Genomic DNA, 22,494 nt, shown 5'->3' with positions numbered 1-22,494 from the left:
GAATGGTTAGGCTTTCAGTTGACTCGGCGATAACCACTTTAAATGGCGTTTTGATTGGACGAGGCTGTGACTACCGAGCAAGACATCTAGTGACGTCAGTAGTGCGTGAGGAAATATCGTTAGAAAAAACAGTCTAGTTTTGTTGTTATATGCGAGTGGATCGTATTTCTCTCTTAAAAGATTAAAGACATAAGAACGTACAGTAAGGTAAGATAAGTTATTCCTTCTTTATTTATTTTCGTATTTCATATTTCATTCTTGTAATCAGCTTATTTTATTTCGTTTATTTGTAGAAAACCTATCTATCTATCTATCCAGTTATGTATCTTCGAAAATACTTAGCTTAGATCGATTCAGAGCTATCAAGTGTTTGAATCAGTGTATTTTTTTTGGATTGAGTTTAATCAGCTGTACCAGTTATCCACTAATGTGATTGGAGTCACAGAGGCGTTACCAAGCCATACCTGATCCGAAAACGAAAACTTTAGATTTAACTTTAATTCAAAACTTTTATTTGCATTTATATATTTGGCCTACTAGTTGGATTTGACTAAAACAATGATTCCTCTCGCTCTAATGGCCTATGAGTCAATAACTAATCCGCGGGTCTTCTGCATCATGAGCTATTGGCTCATAGCCCATTACGGCTCAAAGACATATTGCTAAATAGACGGGGAAAAGACAAACGGGTTTTTCCGAATATCAACCTGACTCTTTTTGACTCGTTTTTAGCTACTTATAATTAACACTGAAAAAATGCTGACGCCCTGTGATTAAATTGAAGGCAGTGTCAGAAGCGCGAAGCACACGCTGAAAAGTACTACAATCTTCTGGTACTCTGATTTCATTGCAGCGCCTGGTATTGAAAAAAAAAGTAAAAAAAAAAAAAAAAATAAAAAAAAAAAAAAAAAGAAAAGAAAAAAAAAAAAGTAAAAAAAGCTATGTAAGTATACGATATTCAACTTGTTTATCCAATGGAAATTATGCTGAGTGAAACAGGTGTAGTCCCTGAAAAGCAGCCCGTTCCCTAGAGGCGAACTGAGCTGTTCTCTTGATTAAGGTCTGCTGAAAAAAGAAATGTATAATTTGATTTCTGTTATTACAAGAAGAGAGCGTACTTACTGTTGGGTTTTGTAGTGACCGTCGTTGGTCCTGTAACAAAGATTACAAGTTTGTTAGTCATATTTGTCTCTGGTTATAACACTTATTTATCGGTACAGAAAGCAACACGACACGACACAGTCTGTTATTATAAGTAGATAGCATACTTACTGTTGGTTTTTAAGTTGACCGTCGATGATTTTGGTGTGTTTACCGTCACTTGCCCTGATAATAAAATATTAATAATAATAATATTGTAATATATTATTACAGCACAGCACAGCACAGCACAGCACAGCACAGCACAGCACAGCACAGCACAGCACAGCACAGCACAGCACAGCATGGCAGCATGGTCATACTTACTAGGCAATACTTTGAGCTCTTGTATTACAGGATCCTCATTTTCGTACTTTCCTTCAAGACAAACGGCAGTGTAGTAGATCTTTTCGTCATTCAAGGATATGTCTTGCAAAACCGTGGCCGATTTACCTTGCTCTAGGTTTTCTTTTGTTGGGAATTTCAGACGAGAAAGGAAAGGTTTGCACATAGCGTCTTTGTCAAACAGCTTATACAGCAATTCTGTATCTTCTATGACACCGCATGGATTCCAATTGCTACTATTCAACCAAACACCGAATTCAAAACGACGTATACTCTCGCTTGCGTTGTTGAGCTCACTGAATGTAGCGTCGTCGCCTTCGGTATAAGTAAGTAACCTTGGAACCGCGTAGCCTGCAAAAAATAGATAAAAGAAATCCAAATTTTGAATAAATAGGGCAGGTACACAACATACAAAGACACAGCACCATAGTTAATAGATTAACTATGACATCACAAATTCAAACTGGAATCCAAGCTACAAGAGATAACATCAAAGGAAAACGAAAGCCCATCAGAATAGTCGAAAAGAACAAAGGAAAAGCCTAAAAAGATAACTTGCAAGTAGAACTACAAACAAGATTTAAATATAAACCTAGGCATGGCCAATATAAAAGACAAATGAGTAAATCAGATGTCGATAAACAAACAAACAAACAAGAAAAAAAGAACACACAACTGGCTGCGCGGAACAGATCTAAATTCTGAATCGGAGGGACTCATAATAGACCCCTTTCGAATTCCAAATTACCGCTGTGTTCCTTGATTACAGACTCATTTGCAGTGTTAGCCTCGAGTTTGTGCAGAATATTCACGTGTTCCAGTCAAGGTCCGTCGAGTTTCAAAGTGTTTGTATTGTTGAAGTTGTGCATTCTTTACTTTACCGTTGGTATTTGTGAATATTTAAACACTGATGCGAGGCTAACCCTGTGCAAATGAGTCCGTAATCAAGGAACACAGGGGTAATTTGGAATTCGAAACTGGACTATTGCTGCACAACACCGAGTGCCTCCTGCGAGATACTATGAAAAACACATCCTTAGTAAATATGTTGATACTATGTATGTAGAATGTGTAACGAGTATGACAAAACCATTCATCATATTGTTGCTGGGTGCCCAGTACCGACTTGCAAGAAGTGAATTCATAGAGAGGACACGACAGACGTGGCACCTACATCCACTGGAAACTCTGTAAGCACTATGAATTTCAAGTTGCGAACAGTTGGTATGAACACTAACCAGAGCCGGAAAGTAATGGACAGTGGTAATCTTATGGGATCTGCAAGACGACACCGGCAAACAGACCAGATATAATTGTTAAGGAGAAGATCATAGACAAATTTTGTTTCTTTGTTGATATGTCAATTTCATCAGAAAAGAATGTGAGCTTGAAACAAATTGGAAAACTGTTTAAGTATATAAGGATCTTGAGATCGAAGTTAGTGAGAAAAATGTGGGGAATGGAAACGAAAGTTATACCGGGCATCGTTATTGGGGCACTAGGCCTCATAATCAACCAGCAATCAACCAAGCGTAATGACAGCATTAATAAGCTTGAATGCAAAGGGAACTCAGAATCATTGTACTATGGTCCAGTATGAATTAAATAGAACGATTGCTGTTTATATAATAAAGAACAAGATAACAGAACTAATCATTTTCAGCTGATTTTTGCATAATTAGGAAGAACTTAGTAGGTCTTATTGTTTATCGTTTATGAGTCATTAAGTGCATTGTGTTGGACACAAAAGTCAGCAAATACTCGAAGTATTTCTTGATTTTGATGAGTTTGGAAGATTTACGCTTGGTTGATTGCTGAACTTTGGTGTTTGCTTTTAAGAGAATTAAGGAAGGATGTTATCATGAATTTGCTCAACACATAATATTGTTTCAAAAAAACATTTATTTTCATTAGTCTTTTGAATTCATTGACGGAAGCGTGATATCCTCGAGAGCCTAACTGGAATAACGTAGCCATTGCGTTTCTCAAAAGTAAATTTTTAGGTCTTGCTTGCTTGGTTGGTTGTTTGAGTTTTGGAGTTAAAAACTCAAAATCCCCGCACTCTATAAATTGGATTGCTAAACAAAAGACTTGCCAAAACTTGTCTAGCAATACTCTGCTCGTCATTTTATGGTAACGATTTAATAAACAATAGTCTGCTCGTCATTTTATGGTAACGATTTAAGAGCGACTGTCTGTAAGGATCGACCAAAATCAAATTTTCATGGCACAAGTGAAAAAATCGATTTCGCTCATATTTTGTTTTTAGATAGCCCTTAGTGTAAAATAAATCGAGGTGTTGTTAGTTTTGAAAAAAAAATTTTTTTCCCACGAAATTTACGAAAATAGTTTCCGCCCAAATGCAGGGGGAAATGACCGACGAGGTCAAGGAATTTAGTACAAAAATAAGCGCATCCTACAGCTAAACTACTTAACAATTTTTTCGGTTAGTACTTTTTACCGAAGGAATAGGTATTCCTCTTGCTTTTCGTTGTATTTATTCTAGAATATTTGGCGATTTAAGATTCGAAATAATTTTTCTACCGTGTACACTTTTTCCAAAGTTTAAAAATTCAAATTAAGGCCTTAAAATACTGCTTATAAAAACTATGTGCGGAGATACCAAATTATTCAAAACCTACACCCAGAGGATTATCTAATGTATTTCTATCAGATTCAAAAGAAAAATCTCTGAGCAAATCATTTTTAGCTTTCCGTCGAGGTGTTTTTACGTTCTCTATTTCGCGATATTTCAACCGTAAACAGCTTGTTGCGTTACCTCCGCCGACGTGACTATGATTTTAATTGCAATCATTCCATGGCTGAATTTTGCTAAAACTAGGGGATCAAACCAAGAAAAAGACATCATAGTAATATCCAACACATTTCAATTGCGAAATATTGACATATTTCATCACATACTTTTTTAACTCATTCTATTGCGTGACACAAAGCATGCTTTGTCGGTAAAATGTATGTGAACTAAACCGGCTCCAATCTCACATTTTTGCGATTGCTATATGCTTTCGCAAGATCTTCAGCGTGACTTTGAAACAGCTGAACTGTCCTCATTTAGATGCAGAACATTTCCAAACATTCAACATATATTAACATCATAAAAATGGTGCGTGTTGCCAACCAGCGAAATTCACTCGTGTAAATAACTTAAATTAGGCTGCGTTCATAATGTATGAAAGGTGGAGGGGGGGGGGGGGGGGGGGGGGGGGGGGGGGGGGGGGGGGGGGGGGGGGGGGGGAGGGGCAGGTGAAATTGAGTGGGGATCGGGAAAATTTTGGTAGGAAAAATTGTGGATGCACAATTTTTGAAAGAAGCTACAAGCCTCGCTTAGGGGGATCGTATTTTTTTGCATGACTTTAAGGGGGATGTTAAGAATTATTCTGGACATTTCAAACTTCTACCTACCCCCCCCCCCCCCCCCTCTGCCATACATTATGAACGCAGCCTTATATAACAACAACAACAAAACAAATAAAAATCAATACTCTTATAATATTGCATAAAGATGATTAGGATTAGTAACGCATTTTATCGAATTAATTATATGAACATTTATATATACAGAATATATATGTACGTATGACGTGTATGTGTGGAATATGTGAATATAGATATTATGCACATACATAAACATACGTATATACTCGTAGAGTGCACGCACTAAAACTGTGAACATTAAATAGTACTAATTAGTACTATTTCATACAGAATCCTTTGTTTCCTATTGTTTAACTATCACTATTTGGTGCTAAAAATTAGTATTTGTTTCACGGATTTAGTGTGAGCACTCTAACTTATTTGGAACTAAGTTGATGTGCAACTATGTACAAAACGCCAAATAAAATATATTTGTCGGTCTATAAAAAGTTTATACACTTATTTCAAAAAAGTTAGTCACCCGAAAAGCTATAAAGCTGAGGCCGACAAGGATTATGGGTAGATTCATTTTACACGTTCAACCGTTTGATAACTGTTCATGGACTTGCGAATCTTTTACCGTTTGGTTACTTGACGAGCGACATTAGATATCATAGGGGATTTATAATGGTAATTGAACTGAGTGGAGTGCAATTTGGTCTGAAATCAAACGCGCGATTACAAAATCGCACGACCGCGTAGCGGGAGTGCGATTTGTAATTGCAAGTTTGATTTCAGAACAAAATTGCACGACACGAAGTTCAATTGCCACTTTATTATATCCATTTTGAAATCTTTTTTGAAAAAGATGTTTTTTCTAGTTAAACTGACATGACTTACAATCTACAAGCAGTCGATTCAAACATGCTGTCAAGTGAACTCGTTTATCGAGCAACGATTCTCATTTTGAAAACCAACATTTTCAATCCAAAACTAAAACTATGAATTTATATAGGACCAAAAGGCATTACATGCATTTATTAAGGATCCTTTACTTACATTAAATAGCAAGACAATCCTGTCCAAAAGGGTTGTAAAAAACTGCATGGCTGTTGTTCATACAGCCAATGCTCACTGCTTGTATTTTACGATTTCTGTTCAACACGTTATGATCACACTTGTGCCGAGAAAACAGCAAAAATCAAAGGTTGTTTAGTCCTTCGGTTGTCCTTAAGAAGTCACGTAGCTCAGCAAAAATCTTCTTCTTAAGAAAAACTACTTTTAATGACTATTTTCGTCGATGTGTTGTTGTGCTTTACAGATTGAAAGGAAACCACTTTCCACGATCAATCGCCAAGAAGTCACATTCAAAAGATGCGGATTGAATTTTCCCCCACTGCTTTTCGCAGTAATATCTTCAACTTACTTTAGCAGTTACTTTACAAAGATGCTTTTGACACTTTTAAGTGATCAGTTGGTCTTTTTAAGTCCTTTTTACGGCTGTTTAAGTCTTTTTTTACGACTTTTGACGGTAAAATCGTTCTTCAGAAAATTTTTTTTGAGCCGTGGCTCTTTTTTTTCGCAAGAAGCGTTGAGCCCAACACTCAGATGGATTCCTTGATATATTTGGCTAGAAAATGACATGTCTCTCTTGTGATTGGTTCATATCAGTTGATGTGTAAAATCGTGCTATTTAGAGCTCAAAATCGTGCGATTTATGCTGAAATCACTGCTGCAGGGAACCAATCAGATTGCAGGATTTGCTTGTGATTTCAAAATGGATGTAATAAATCTTGTAACAAGATTTGATCAACCTAGGAGTACTTGAAAGCAGTTTTAATCAGACGAGTACAAAGTATTAACTGCACCAAGATTTCACAATGAGTTCAACAACGTAGCAACAACGTTTTACATACGGGGCTTTTGTCACGCAACGCTGATATTGTCACAAGCTCCCCCTTTTTTTTTTATAACAACCAAGCATCATAGTTGAGTTCGTGCCTCATGCAACTGTTCGGTACTGATTGTTTTTTGTTTGTTTTTTGTTCATGTTTGGTAGTCATTTAGATATTCTGGCCTTCTGACTACACGGACAGATCTTGTCACCTGTGTGTTGTTCTCCTGTCTTCTGTCCTCCTGACCAGCTTCATTATGTTGTGTTACATGTTCATCATTGCCAGGTGTGTTCTTACTGGGGGACTGTTGTCCCTCAGTGTCTTTGCTTTTGCTGAGGATTCTTTTGTGCTCTTTAGATGTACTCGGTTGCGACGATACACTGTCCCTTCTTCGTTTGCTACTAAGTAAGATCTGTCGTCTAGCTTGGTTTGCACTGTCGCTTTCTGCCATGCCTTATCTCCGAGGGTGAAAGGTTTCATCCTTACTGCTTGTCCTTCTTGTAGAGGTGTGAGGTCCTCCGTTCTTCTGTTATAGTAGAGCGCCTGTATTTGTTGAATGTTTCTGAGTTTTGAATGTTCCGCTTCTTTCTCGACGACTTTGGGCTGTAATAGTATCTCCGTTGTTGGCAGCGTGGTCCTTGTTCGTCTATTCATTAAGCGCTGTACTGGACTCCTTCCCACTCCTTGTGACGGCGTATTTCGTATGGCAAGTAGTGCAAGATATTGGTCTTCCCGAGTCTTGCCTGTCTTACGGAGCATTCTTTTCGCTGCCTTGACTGCAGCTTCGACCTTTCCATTTGATTGACTGTGATGAGGAGAGCTTGGGGTATGCTCAATATCCCATTCCTTAGTGAATCTTTGGACTGTATCGGCTACGAGATTTGGACAGTTGTCTGTTACAAGTATGGACGGTATGCCAAACCTTGCAAAATTTGCCTTGAGCTTCCTTATTATTGTTGAGGCTTTAGTGTTTTCAAGTCTGTCAATTTCCCAGTAATTGCTGTAATAATCTACCGTAATGAGGTAGTCAGTCTTTTTGTAGGTCAGTACATCAACTCCTACCTTCTCCCAGGGTCTGTCTGCTAGTTCATGTGCCATGAGTGGCTGCTTAGCCTGAGACGCATTTTCATATTCCCTGCAAGTCTCGCATGTGGAGATCCATTCCTTGATTTCAGCACTGATGCCGGGCTAATACACACATTCTCTTGCTCTACGTAAACACCCCTCTATTCCAGAATGCGCAGCATGAAGCTCTTTCTTGATGGCTCCTCTCATGCTTCTGGGAATAACAAGTCTCTCGCCTTTGAATACGAGGCCATTGTATACACTTAATTCATCTCTGATGTTGAAGTATGGGGTCAGTTGTGGCGGTAGCTTTGCCTTGTGTTCTGGGAAACCTTGTTGGATAGTTGTCCTTAGTAGCTTTAAAGTTTCATCTTTACCCGTTTCCACTTGAATTTCATGGATCGTCTTCTCAGACATTGGTACGAATTTGACTGCGTGCACTGTTTCAAATTCTTTCTGGCTTTCATGTCCGTTGAGTGGTAGGAACGACCGACTCATCATATCCGCAATGTGTTGCTGAGTGCCAGGAGCATATTCAACTTCGAAGTTGTAATTCAGACTTCTGATCAGCATTCCTTGTAGTCATCTAGGTGCCTTGTCAAGAGGCTTTTGCGTGATCCTTACAAGAGGTTTGTGGTCAGTATAGACTTTTACGGGTCGGCCGTAAGTGAATTGATGCCACTTTTCAAGTGCAAAGACTACTGCCAGCATTTCCTTTTCAATTGTAGCGTAACGAGTTTCAGCTTCAGTAAGTGCTCGGCTGGCGTAGGCCAGTGGCCTTTGCTGCTCCTGGAGCAGAACTGCTCCAAGTCCCTTGCTGCTAGCGTCGCACTGGATTGAGAGGTCTTTGGTCTGGTCGTAGTAGGCTAGTACTGGTGCCTGTGTGACAAGATCTTTGACGTCCTGGAATGCTCTGTCATGGACCGCATCCCAGTGCCATTCCGTACCTTTGTGCGTTAGCTGTCTAAGTGGTGTCATCACTTCAGAGAGTTTCGGTAGGAATTTCGAAAGATAGTTCACAGTGCCGTTTAGCCTTTCAATTGCTTGTTTGTCAGTGGGTGTGTCCATCTTGATTATCGCTTCAATTTTCTTTGGGTCTGCCTTGAGACCATCGGAGGTAACAAGATGTCTCATGAACTCTATCTCTTTCGTCTTTAAAACAGCCTTGCCCTTGTTGAGTTTTATTCCTTTCTCTTTGCAGCGATTGAGGAGTTGTACGAGGTTTTTATCATGGTGAGACTCTGTTTGTCTTTCATCGGGTGCCTTTCCATATAGAAGAATGTCATCAGCAATGGGTGCTGTGCAGGGTAGACCCTCAAGCGCCTGGATCAAGCGCTTCTGGAAGATTTCGGAGTTTACATTTAGGCCAAATGGGAGTCTGAGCCACTTAAATCTCCCGAATGGTGTTGCAAAGGTGGTGAGTAGGGAAGACTGTTCATCAAGGACGCAGTGCCAATAGCCATGTTTTAGGTCTAGTTTACTGAACAGCTTTGCGTCCGCTAGGTCATGCAGCATGTCTTCAAGTACTGGTAGTTGGTAGTGTTCCTTCTTCAGGGCTTTGTTAAGACTCCTGGGATCTAGACAGATTCGTAGTTCTCCCGATTGCTTCGTTGCGACTGTCATCTGGTTGACCCAGTCTGTAGGTTGGTCGACTGGTTCTATTACACCGATGTTTACGAGTCGTTCCAGCTCCGCTTGGACACGGTCTTTCATTTCTACTGGTATCCGCTTCGGAGGGCGAACAACGGGTTGTGCGTCTTCTCTTAGGATTAGCTTGACCGTCCCTGGCAGTGTCCCTATGTCATCATCAAATAGTGTTGGAAACTGCGACATTATCTGCTGTGGGTATGTGGGATTTACTGCACTGACATTCTTGAACTGGTCGTAGTTCACAGTGATCAAGTTCATTCTTTCCGCAGCTTTCCTGCTCAACAGCGGCGTCAGTTCGTCAACTACAACAACAAACTTAAGCAAATATTTGTGCTGAGTGCTGGGATTTGTGACAACGAGCTTTGTTGTTCCTAGAGCTTCTTTTGTGTCATTGTTCCACATTTGCAGAGTGACAGTTGTGGGGGTAACTGGCGCGTTTCCTATTTGGTTGAAAGGTATGACATTGACGGTCGCCCCACAGTCTATTTGCATCTTTACTTTCTTAGATTCAACATACATTTCACACATAATAGCATTCTTGTTTGCGTCACCAACCACCCCATTGACTGTGTGTTGTACTGTGTGTAAGTTTTCAAAGTCCGAGTCTGATTCAGAGTCTTCTATCCCAACCGTGTTGACTTTCTCTTTGTGTTTGCATACATTTGATCCTCTTCAGTGATTTTGTTCTCCGCATACACGGAGCGTTTTCCCCACGCAGGGCATAACTCCTTGCGGAATGTATGCACGGTGAGGCAGAACTTGCATTTGCCTCCTTGTTGTGGTACTCTTGGCTTGCGCTGGGGCTTGGGATTGCTTGCCCTCCCCTTTGTATTGTCTACCTTGCACAAAGACGCAAAGTTCTCACTTATTGCTCCAAGTTGGACATTAGCTGATTCGGTTGAGCGACAAATATCAATGCAATATGCTAAGTCTAGTTTTCGTTCTTGCAGAAGGCGCTTTCGAGCGTTGTCATCGCTAATTCCAAGCACTATTTGATCACGGAGTAACGAGTCACTCAGACATTTGCAAAAATTGCATGTTTTAGATAGGTTTCGCAATTGAGTCAAATACTGTTCAAAGCTCTCACCTGGCTGTTGTGTTCGCTTGTTGAATTGGAATCGTTCATACGTTTCGTTAACTTCACCTGTGAAGTGTTCGTCGAACTTTTTTATGATGGTTTGTAGGTCATTTGTGTCTTCGTCATCACCATATTGAAACGAGTTGTATATTTCCATCGCACTCTGGCCAATTGTACACAGAAATACGGCCTTCTGATAGTCATTGCTTTGCTTGGACAGGTTTGTGACGATTACATAGTTTTCCCACATTTGCTGCCACAGTTTCCACTCTTTTGTAGCGCTTTGGCTTTCAGAAATGTTGAGTTGATTTGGTGGTTTCACGTGAACCGTAGACGCCGAGAACATTCCTGCTTGCGAAGAGTTTGTTGACGATGAAGCGGCGACTTTCCCTTTGTTTTCGGTACATTTTGGTTCTCCTTCGGCTGCCGACATTGTCTTTTCCCGGCTGCCACCATGTAACAAGATTTGATCAACCTAGGAGTACTTGAAAGCAGTTTTAATCAGACGAGTACAAAGTATTAACTGCACCAAGATTTCACAATGAGTTCAACAACGTAGCAACAACGTCTTACATACGGGGCTTTTGTCACGCAACGCTGATATTGTCACATATCTTCTTCACTAGAAGCCGAGAAGCAATTTCAATTTCTTTATCTCAAGAGCAGGAACAGGACTTGCCTAGTTATTCGAGCTTGTCTGATATAGCTTCTTGCGTTTGACGGGTAACGACTCGACTGACTTATTTCTGTCTCTTCGATCATAGCTACACGGACCTCCAACTATAGAACTATTTAAACGAACAAACCCCTTCCATGTTTATACAGTGCTTGCTGAACTTTCCCATGGAAAGATGACACGTGCCTTTAATCATTGCGACAGTCAACTCAATGTTAGTTTCATGCATCATCAAAACAATGTTTATTGAAGGAAATTGCTATCATTAAATGCTACTGGATTAGTAAAACCATATTTTGAAAATCCAATGAAAGAGCTGCTAAATAAAAAAAAGTTAGTTCACTGATATATTTAGTTTGAAACTTATTGTTGTTCGATTTTCATCTGCGTGTTCATTTTACTGACAAAGCATGCTTTGTGTCACGCAATAGAATGAGTTAAAAAGTATGTGATAAAATATGTCAATATTTCGCAATTGAAATGTGTTGGATACTACTATGATGTTATTTTCTTGGTTTGTTCCCTTAGTTTTAGCAAAATTCAGCGATTGAATGATTGCAATTAAAATCAGTCACGTCGGTGGAGGTAACGCAACAAGCTGTTTACGGTTGAAATATCGCGAAATAGAGATCGTAAAAACACCTCAACGGAAAGCTAAAAATGATTTGCCCAGAGAGAGAGAGAGAGAGAGAGAGAGAGAGAGAGAGATGTCTTTTATTTAATCTCGGGAAATTTCATCAATGTACAAATTGGTTTTCATGAAAACCGAGTTGATAGGTAATATATATCAAAAATTAATAATAACGTTAAGAATATATAGACAGAATTATGGAAAAAAGTATCATCTACCCCCCCAAAATATTATAGTAATTAAAGTGTTAAGGACCAACAGACGAAAGATTCCTCTTAAAAGATTTTAAATTATTATATAATAGATAGACAGACAGACAGACAGACAGACAGACAGACAGACAGACAGACAGACAGACAGACAGACAGACAGACGGAATGAATGCAATTAGACAAATTCTTATTAAAAACTAACCTAGAGGATGAAGTTCGGATATGTGAAGGAATAGAATTCCATAATTTAGCTCCTCTGTAAGAGAAACTTTTTTAAAGGAATTCAGTCCTTTGAATGGTTTGAATTTCTAATTTATCTTCGATATTTCTCAATTTAGATTTATAAGCATTTGAATCCTTACTTTTTGAGAAAAGATCTTGTAAATAAGATGGAGTATTGTCATGCAAAATATCATACATCATGAGAGAAAGGCGCTTTTCGCGTCTTATAGCCAAGCGGTCCCAATTCAATTGTTGCAAGATGTCTGCTGACCTAATGTCATAGCCCTGAAAGGTTATGATTCGGGCAGCTCTGTTCTGCAACTTTTGAAGTCGGTCTGCTTGGCCTTTGTTTAAATTACTCCAAACAAGATCACAGTAATCAAATAACGGTTGAATAAGAGCCTTATACATAAGTATTAAGGTATCAAGAGGGACAAAATCTCTGGCTTGTTTTAAACCATTAATGGAAGAGCCAGTTTTCTTACATAAGTTTTCAATATGAACATCCCAAGTTAGGTTTTGATCTAAATACACACCAAGGTGTTTTGAAGAGGTTACCCTCTTTACCTCTTGATCCTTAATCATGATATGCGAAGAAATTCCCAAATTTGAAAGCTGAAAATTTGATCCAATTAACATATATTCAGATTTTACTACATTCAAACTCAGCTTATTAGCCAATAGCCAGTCACTGACACACAGTAAATCTAAATTCACTTTATCATAGAGTTCAGTAGTTGACTTCGATGCGTAACTAATTACGGTGTCATCAGCATAAAGACGAGGCTGACTAATTTCGAGACAATGAGGCAAGTCATTAATATAAATTATAAACAGTAACGGACCTAAAATCGAGCCCTGTGGAACACCGCTCGTTACAGTTACTGGATTTTAGGTATAGGTTTCAATGGTACAGCATTGACTTCTATCAGTTAAGTAAGAACGAAAGAAATCTAATGCTACTCCACCAACCCCATAGTGCTTAAGTTTAGAAATTAGGATGTCATGTGAAACAGTAGTATCAAAGGCTTTCGCTAAATCTAAGGAAACTACAAGGTTAGTTAAGCCACTATCCATGTTAGTATACCAATCATTTGTAGCTTCTAATATAGCAGTAACAGTAGAATGTAAGGGTCGAAAGCCAGATTGATACTTAGTCAAGAGATTGAATTTATTAAAATAGGCATATAATTGGTCATAAGCTGCCCTCTCACAAATTTTAGATAAAATAGGGAGAATAGATATTGGCCTATACTTATTTGGATCATTACGATCCTTGGCCTTATGTAGAGGGATCACTTTAGCTCTTTTCCAAAGTGAAGGGAAAATTCCCTTAGCAAATGACGTATTTATGTTATTAGCTATGATAGGAGCAATTATGGGGGCAGCTTCTTTTAAAAGCCGACAAGATATGTTGTCCAGTCCTGTGGCTTTATCTGTTGGCATATTGCTTAAAAACTTCAGAACTAAGTCACTAGAGATCTCCACAAAATTGAAATTAAATTCAACTGGTCTGAGGAAATCCTGGAACTCACTTCCAATATCTCTCCGAAATGCATCAAGTCTAGCCTCATTCAAAACTGAACTTAAAACTTATCTCTTCAAATTAGCATATTCTTTGTAAATAATTTTATTTTGTCGTTGTCTTTGTCGTTTGTTTACTAGCGCTTAGAACAGATTTGTATTTGCGCTTTATAAATAAATATTATTATTATTATTATATTATTATTAATGATACCTCTCTCCATCTCTGCGACCAGTGTATTGCCAATTCTGGGTCATTAAAAGTGCAATTGTTAATTTTTTAATTCAGTGATGGAATTACTTGTAGAATTGCTTCTACCAGTAAGGTTATTTATTGTTTTCCACAGTGCTTTAGGATTTCCATAATTGTCTTTATTAATTCTAGAGTGATAGTAAGAAACTTTAGATTTCTTGATTTCGTTAGTAACCATGTTTCTAAAGCTCTTATACTCACTCCAGGATTGTTGATCACCAGATCTAATTGCTTGTCTCTTTAAATAATTTCTATGAATAATTAGCTGTCTGATATCTCCAGTGAGCCAAGGAGAGTGGTTATTTCTAACCCTACGTGTTCTCAAGGGAGCATGAGCATTAGCAACTCGAAGAAAAACCTCTTCCCATTGCTCTACCATTTCACTAGGATCAGACAAGTTGTCAATAAGAGACCAATCTATGGAACTCAGCTGAGTCCTAAACTTATTCGAATCAAAATTCTTCAAGCATCTATATGTAATATACTTATGACACTTAATATTTGAGGGAACCGCAAATTTCCTTATAGCATATATCAGGCTATGATCGCTCATGCCAGACAGACAGACAGACAGACAGACAGACAGACAGACAGACAGACAGATAGATAGATAGATAGATATTGCTTTATTGACATGACCTCAACATTTACAGGTATAAAAGCATAAAAGTAACAAGACTAATACAACGTAAAAACTAATCATGGCTATACTATGGTTGTTTGTTAGTTTTTTTTGTTTGTTTTTTTTTACATTATTTGTTGTGTTTAATTATATCACATTATACATACACACACATACCATACACATACATACATACATATATATAAATCGTTTGAATACTTTTCGAACGCTGTTCCAATAAAATAAATCATTTTTTGCTTTTAGAAAGTTCTTCTTGAAGAAGTTGAAAACATTTGTGGACAAATTTTGACAAATACTGGATTACGCTTTCGTTACTTGAATGAAACAAATCAAATGTGCATGCTAAATAATCTGATACATTATTGCTATTAAAATCAATCTTTTCATAAAATTCTTTTCTTAAATCACGGTAAAATGAACAATGATATAGCAGATGAATTTCAGATTTAATTGCATGATCATTACACAAGCTACCTAGACGATCTTCGATTTTTATTTTATTATATCTTCCAGATTCGATGGCCAGTTTGTGATTACTAATTCTAAACTTTGTAAATTGTCTTCGTTAGTTAAAATTGTCAATAAGTTTAAATAATTTTCAGATTCGTAATTGTCTTTAAAAGTTTTGAAAAATTCAAGTTTCTTAGATACTAAAACATCAGCTTTCCATTTTTCGAAATATTGGGCTTTCATTTTACAGACAAATTCATTAAGGGATTCGTTTGGAATCAAATTATTTCTTAATGCACTTAAATCACCTAAGTTATATAATTGGAACATGTGTTGAAGATTGGAGTGAAAACAAATTTTATCATGTGAAAATAAAGATTTGGAAATCATAAACGATTGTTTAGCCATTGAATGATCAGGTAAAGTAATCAAATGATTGTAAAATTTTAAGATTAATCAAGAGAATATTAAGTAAGAGAGCACATCTCCCATACATGGGTCTGTAACCATTAAAAGTTTCTTGAAAATCTCTTTTTAGCTGCGCGCGCAAGCCTGAGCTATTTTTAACATGCGATCCCTTATTGCTGCTCAGAGTTGTAGTGACTTCCATGCGAGCGAAAAATGTTTAGTTCCCGACAAGAAGAATGCCTTCAAAATTAATAAAAAGTTGAAATGATTAAAGTATCATCTGTTCTTCATGGACGAATTAAACATTAACTTAACAAGTGATGTGAAAGAACATCGAAAAAGATCAAATCAGGATGGTTTTCAGTCACATACGAACAAGCGCTAAAAAAAGCGAAGACGCCATGGGGAAGGAAACCGCAATAAAAAGTACGATGAAAATAGCGAGAAACCTACAGTGAATACAGCCAAAAAAGCATTTACCGTTGTGTTTTCTATAGTAAATAAAGTTAAAGTAATTAAGAAGACGATGAACAAGGCTAGTATTTTGTTTCACACACGAATCAGAAAAACTATTTGCATCGAAATGCGCCGAAGAAAAGTTTCTGTTTTCACAGAGGAAAAAACTACAAGAGGCACTGAAATGATTTTTCACAATTATTAAATATGTTTAGCTTGCCAAAATACGGTGTGTTAGTTTACGCAAAAGACGTTGCCCATTGAGAAAAGGCGAATTAATTAAAAAGACAGACAATAGAAATACAATCACAATATCGGCGAAGTACAAAAAGTGAATCAAACTTAGTATTTGAGGATTCAAACTGATAAAAAAACAGATTATTTTTACGTGATTGAAGGGCATTTTACTTGCGATTTTTTCTGCCAGATGCTCTCAGTTCGGCGTATTTGTGCCTTTATGTCTAATTCTTCTATTCCGAGCAGCTTGACTGTTTTCAGCTATCTTAAAACCTCTTCTTTTTACTGGTAAACAACTGATTCCAACAGTAAATGCTAAATTTTCTCTCAAGTTTAAAGTTTTTTTAAACTCTTGACAGTCAGTGAATTCAACAAGTTTGTTCATCGAAAATCCGGCTCTTTCGTAAACGAGTCCAATCTACCTTCATTTTAGATGTCCATTAGATAACTTGTCATTTTGAAAACACTGAAATTCAGGTCAGAAGTACGTGTTCTTGGGATGCAGCAATATTAACTGTATTTCAGTTTAGGTGGACAATTGTGGAATAACTTACAGTCTCATCTATAACTGCAATAAACTCCAAAATGATTGAGTCTCAATCGAGCGACCATTGTTTTGATTTAAAAACAAGCTTGAATGATGTTGTCTCAGCTGATTATTTTTTACGTATGCTGTTTATGGATTCTTTCAAAAACCTTTCAGAATTTCTCAAGGAATTCCTCTAAACACATTTTCTCGTCAAATTGAATAAAGTTTGGTTTGTCAACTGCTTGAAGCTTGCTTTGTCACTGCCGATCTCTTGTGTACCTATGACGTCACTACAATCTGACCAATCATGAAGCGCATGCTAAGATAGCTCAGACTAGCGCACGGAGCTAAAAATAGATTTTCAAGAAACTTTCATGGGTCACAGGGATATGCTCTCTTACTTCATATTCTCTTGGATTAATGTATTAATAGAGATTTTCAACGGAAATCTGCCAAGTTCTGATCTGCTAGCAATATTTGACCCTTTTCTATTGATACCAAGGTAATATTTACAAAAACGTAAATGAACTTTTTCTATCTGGGATTTATCCCAATTATCAAAGTTCTGTTTCTGATATACTCCCCATACTTCACTATACCATAAGTTAGAATAGGAGATATCATCGAATCAAACAATTTGTTAGCTTGTTTTGGTATTAATTTATTAAAATCCACAAGTTGAGCGGTTAATTTGAAGAATGCATGAAGCGCTTTTTCTGTTGATTGATTTAAATGTGCAATAACATTACCTGTAGAAATTAATTTTACACCTTATAAGTAAGTATATTCATTTACGATAGCAAGTTCATTACTATTCAAAATAAAAGAGTGTTGGTTGACTTTTTATACGTTTTCTTACTAAAAATTTATATTTTTGATTTTTTCTCGTTAACATTCATTTGCCATTTATTACAAAAATCCGCAACAGTGTTGATACAGTTTTGTATACCTTCTTTTGATTTTGATAATAAAACTAAATCATCTGCATATAAAAGAGAAGTAAGTTTGGTATTATTTGGAAGAATTATTGGGTCTGACCTTGGAATTCGATCTAGTTGCATCGATAACTCATTGAGGTATAGATTAAATAATAAAGGACTTAAAATACATCCTTGTCGGACACCACGTGCATAATCAAACGTTTTTGTACGTTTTGAACCCAGTTTAATAAAACATTTTGATTTGGAGTACAAGTTTTTAATTAAATGGTAGAAATTTCCTTTGATGTTATAGTCTAGTAGACGCGTTAGCAATCCAATATGCCAAACGGAATCAAACGCTTTTTTAAAATCTATGAAACAAGCGTATATTTTTCCTCCGCTAACATTTTTAACATACCTATCAACGATTGTTTTAAGAGAAAAAATATGATCAGTTGTTCCATAACCAGGCATAAAACCAATTTGAGAATTGTGTAAGAGAGAATTTTGTTGAACATGATTCAAAAGTCGTCTATTAAGAATCACAGAAAAGAATTTACCCAGATGATCAGAAAGGAAAACATGCTTGTCTACAGTAAAGTATTTTGTACAATTGAAAAGAAACAGTGCTTTCTCCATTTTGACTTGAGTATGTAAATCATCCGAAGGAATCGCCACTTGCGCGTCCGTTTAGGATTTTTAAATCAAAGGTTTTACAAATGTGAAGCAACTTTTTACCATGTGAATTAAGGATAGAATCTAAATTATTTCTCGGAGAAGGTTCTAAAGACATATCACTGCAATCATTTGTGATAAAATGATGTCCATCTTTACACACCGAATCACTCTCTTTACCAGTACGAGCATTAAAATCACCTAATAACATTATGTAACCTTTTTTCGAAAACTCTTGGATTTCATTTTCCAATTGTTCAAAGATTTCATCATTAAAATAATTAGAATTTTCAGGAGGGATGCATACCCCGCAAATAAAAAGATCTTTATGTTTTCCAAGAATATGTTTAGAGATTCGACACCAAATGAAATTATTTGATGATTTAACTATTTCGACAAAATTACGAAAACTATGCTTATATAGAAGCGAGATACCACCTGAGTTACGGCCGCTTCTAACTTGATTTTTGTAAGGACAAACTGTTAATGCCCAATAATTTTCTATTTTTGGAATAGCATTTGTCCAAGTTTCAGTAAGTATTATAAAATCATGCTTATTAACAATTTCTTTAAAATCAATGAAATCACTTTTGTTTTCTAGAAATTTGCTATTCAAGCCATTAATGTTCCAAGAACAAAATGAAATTAGTTTATCAAAATCTAACATGATAAAGAATTGTCATATATTTAGTGAATATTTGACAGTATACGAACTGAACTGATTAAATGATACCTTGGTACTAACTATAACAATATGCAAGACATAAAGGAAACAGATCCCCAGAATAAAATAATAATAGTAATAATAATAATATCAATAAATAAATATATATATATATATATATATAAAGATCACACACACACACACACACAAAATAATCTAAGATAAACTAGTGAGTATTAAAGAAACATCTGTAATTGTCTTATAAGAGTTCTTAACGGAATTGGCAAACCTGTATTAGGATCAGCAACTACTGCAGGTAAAAAAGGACTTGACACAGCTTGAGCATATGACGGTCGCCCATTTTGTAGTTTGGTTTGTTGTTGTAGATTGCCGTGTTGTTGTGGTGGAAGTCTTGGGGTCGATGGAGATGTTATGGAACTGGAGGTTACCCCTGCGTCAGGACCATGGTCAAACCATGGTCAAACATGATCAAAACATGTTAGAACATGGTCAAGCAAACATGGTTGACCATGGTTTGTCCATGATGTGACCATGTTATGACCATGGTCAACCATGAACATTAAATTGCACAAGTTTAACCATGGTCAACCATGGTCAGTTAGTGTCTTGCTATGTAAAAGAACAACCATGGTTTGACCATGGTCAACCATGTTTAAAAACAAGATCAATACCATGGTAGACCATGGTCAACCATGTTTGAAAGCAATATCAATACCATGGTAGACCATGGTCAAGCATGTTTAAAAGCAAAATCATTACCATGGTAGACCATGGTCAAGCATGTTTGAAAGCGATATCAATACCATGGTAGACCATGGTCAACCATGTTTAAAAGCAAAATCATTACCATGGTAGACCATGGTCAACCATGTTTGAAAGCAATATCAATACCATGGTTTACCATGGTCAACCATGTTTGAAAGCAATATCAATACCATGGTTTACCATGGTCAACCATGTTTAAAAGCAATATCAATACCATGGTAGACCATGGTCAACCATGTTTAAAAGCAAAATCATTACCATGGTAGACCATGGTCAACCATGTTTGAAAGCAATATCAATACCATGGTAGACCATGGTCAAGCATGTTTGAAAGCGATATCAATACCATGGTAGACCATGGTCAACCATGTTTAAAAGCAAAATCATTACCATGGTAGACCATGGTCAACCATGTTTGAAAGCAATATCAATACCATGGTTTACCATGGTCAACCATGTTTGCAAACAGCACCCGTACAGCATGGTCAAGAAAAACCTACATAAATATACAATATCAGGGTGCAAATCATACTGAGCAGTAGTATAATTCACTCATTAATAGAAGGAACAAAATAAATGCTCACTTTTTTAATGCAACAGAAAATAATTTGCATACAATCAGCATGTAAATATTAGCCAAAATGTTTGTTTCTACACTAAAGTTACTATCATGAAATTTGGTTGGCCTGGTGCTCTAGTTTTGTCCTGACAACTTACTGTACTTTCTGTTCAATGCTTAATGCACATCTACAGTATGGTAATAATTTTAAGAATTATTTCTATTTTGTCATATTATAATACACTCAATAAAATAACTTGATTATGTATACAGCCAATCTGTTTATGCATTTTAATGTGCTAACTAGAATTCTTTTAAAGAAAATTGATCAAAGAAACAGATAAAATGACTTTGCTTAAAAATACTTTTTCCATACAGTTTTGTTAAGTATAAATGAATAAATGCAAGTCCTTCTCGAAAAAATTTATAATTTTCTCACTAAATGAGAAATAAATTGTTATAAAGAGGGAAGTTCAATTTGTAATAGCTTCTGCAAGACTTTTCCAAGTATGTTGTGAATTTTGATTCCCCACTATAATTCCTTGTGGGTTTTTTAGCCTATCAAAATATTTTCTCGGCTCTGTACATTACTTCTTGTAACAGATCTTTCTTGAACCTTAAAATCAATGTGGAAAGGTATAAAATAATTAATGTTCTGTAATTGTATATGAGTTACGTGCACTTGCTAGCATTCTGGTTCGCTATATTAATTCCCAAAGAACTCAACAAGAACGTAAACGATTCAAGTCGTATTTCGAAACATAAATGTTGTTTCACGCTTTCGAAAAGCCAGCCAGGCATTCAGCTTCATTGACAAACCTCATTAAAATGCTTAAAGCCACGAAGAGCAAGATTCCAGCCAGTTAACTACAGAATAAATTGGGTTTGAATAAAAAGTGAAAAGCAAAATAAGAGTATCAATGTACATGCCTGATAGTGATTCAATCCATGTCCTCATGATCAGCCACCGATTTTGCAATCCAGGAAAGTAAAAATTGAACCCATTGCATGATATCAAACTCTTGCTGAGCAAATTCAGCTTCCAAAACTCATAAAAACTTCTTTTGAACAGAGATTATACGGTATTTTTCTCTACAAGAAACGGTTACCGGTGAATAACAACATTAGGCGCCAAAACACAGACTATGAGCCCGCGTACATACCGGCTAATCACCAGTCCACTCACGGTCACAGTACAGTGCTTTGTGGAAAGAAAGACTTGCAAATGTGTAGAGATGGTTTGAAGATGTTTATATTTTAAATGCACTGGAAATAGTTTCAGCAGTGGGTAACAGTAACAGGAAATAAATAAGTATATTTTTCAATAATGTATTGTGTGGAAGTTTATTCGAAATGCACTGGTAATCTAAGATATGGATTTCAAAAATAAGAGAAGTTCTCTTATTTCTTACTGGTGGGGAAAAAATCCTTAAAACGGGCTAAATTCAAAAAATAACCACGCAGAGCGAAAGAAGTGCTATTTCTCAATGATAGGGTAAAATTTCGAGGCTTTATTTCACGTTTTGATGATTTTATTGAAATTTTTGATGATTCCCCATACATTTCCTTATAACAGGACACCACAGAAACCAAGCTTGGGCCACCTGTGGTATATCTGTAGAAAAAATCAGTCCCATCGCTGGCGATCGAGTGTGTTTATATGTGAACAACTCTGCGATCTTATGCGATCGCGATCGCAGACGATCGTAGGAATAGAATCGGGTTCTATTCCTGCGATCGGGTGCGATCATTTGCGATCATGTGAACAGAATTCTGTGGAAATAAAACGCGCTTTTTTCACGCACGGTTAACTGAAGTTTCTTAGCACTCGATCGTTTATGACGTATCAGTCTGTCAACTAAAACTATTCGTTTTTCAGATCATTTGGACAAAAAAATATTGAAAATTAAAGACATTCTTTACCTGGTTGAACGATTTCGAATAAGGTTAAATGCAAGAAGATGAAAAAGTACTGAAACCTGAAGGAAGCCATCGCCCTTCAGTAATACTTTCCTTTCGCTTTGCTTAATCGAAAGAGAAGAATCTGGATAATAATTAATCACGAGGGGAGGTTGGGAGAATTCGAGACAGTTATGCAAAC

At 36.7% G+C, this 22,494-nt stretch overlaps 1 protein-coding gene across 2 annotated transcripts; it reads right to left on the bottom strand.

Moving 5' to 3' along the window:
* Positions 1-202: 202 nt before the first annotated feature.
* On the bottom strand, positions 203-22,429 carry LOC116292193 (uncharacterized). Of its 2 annotated transcripts, XM_089025903.1 has the most exons (6): positions 22,317-22,415; positions 19,338-19,499; positions 1,468-1,836; positions 1,273-1,326; positions 1,123-1,152; positions 203-856 (listed from the first exon to the last, which is right to left on the bottom strand). In XM_089025903.1, exons 1-6 carry the CDS (start codon positions 22,384-22,386, stop codon positions 774-776), a joined length of 768 nt encoding a protein of 255 aa, XP_088882029.1. In that variant the 5' UTR covers positions 22,387-22,415; the 3' UTR covers positions 203-773. The 2 variants fall into 2 exon arrangements, with proteins under 2 accessions (XP_088882029.1, XP_088882030.1); XM_089025904.1 differs by lacking the exon at positions 19,338-19,499 and having other exon boundaries at positions 22,317-22,429.
* Between the last annotated feature and the right edge of the window lie 65 nt (positions 22,430-22,494).

The sequence above is a fragment of the Actinia tenebrosa genome, unplaced genomic scaffold (genome assembly GCF_029948245.1).
Source record: "Actinia tenebrosa isolate PJP-AT-01 unplaced genomic scaffold, QUT_ActTen_1.0 PGA_scaffold0__85_contigs__length_37466705, whole genome shotgun sequence".
Classification (NCBI taxonomy): Eukaryota; Metazoa; Cnidaria; class Anthozoa; order Actiniaria; family Actiniidae; genus Actinia; species Actinia tenebrosa.
Note: the sequence above shows the minus strand (reverse complement) of the source record. Positions and strands in the feature narration are given on the sequence as shown.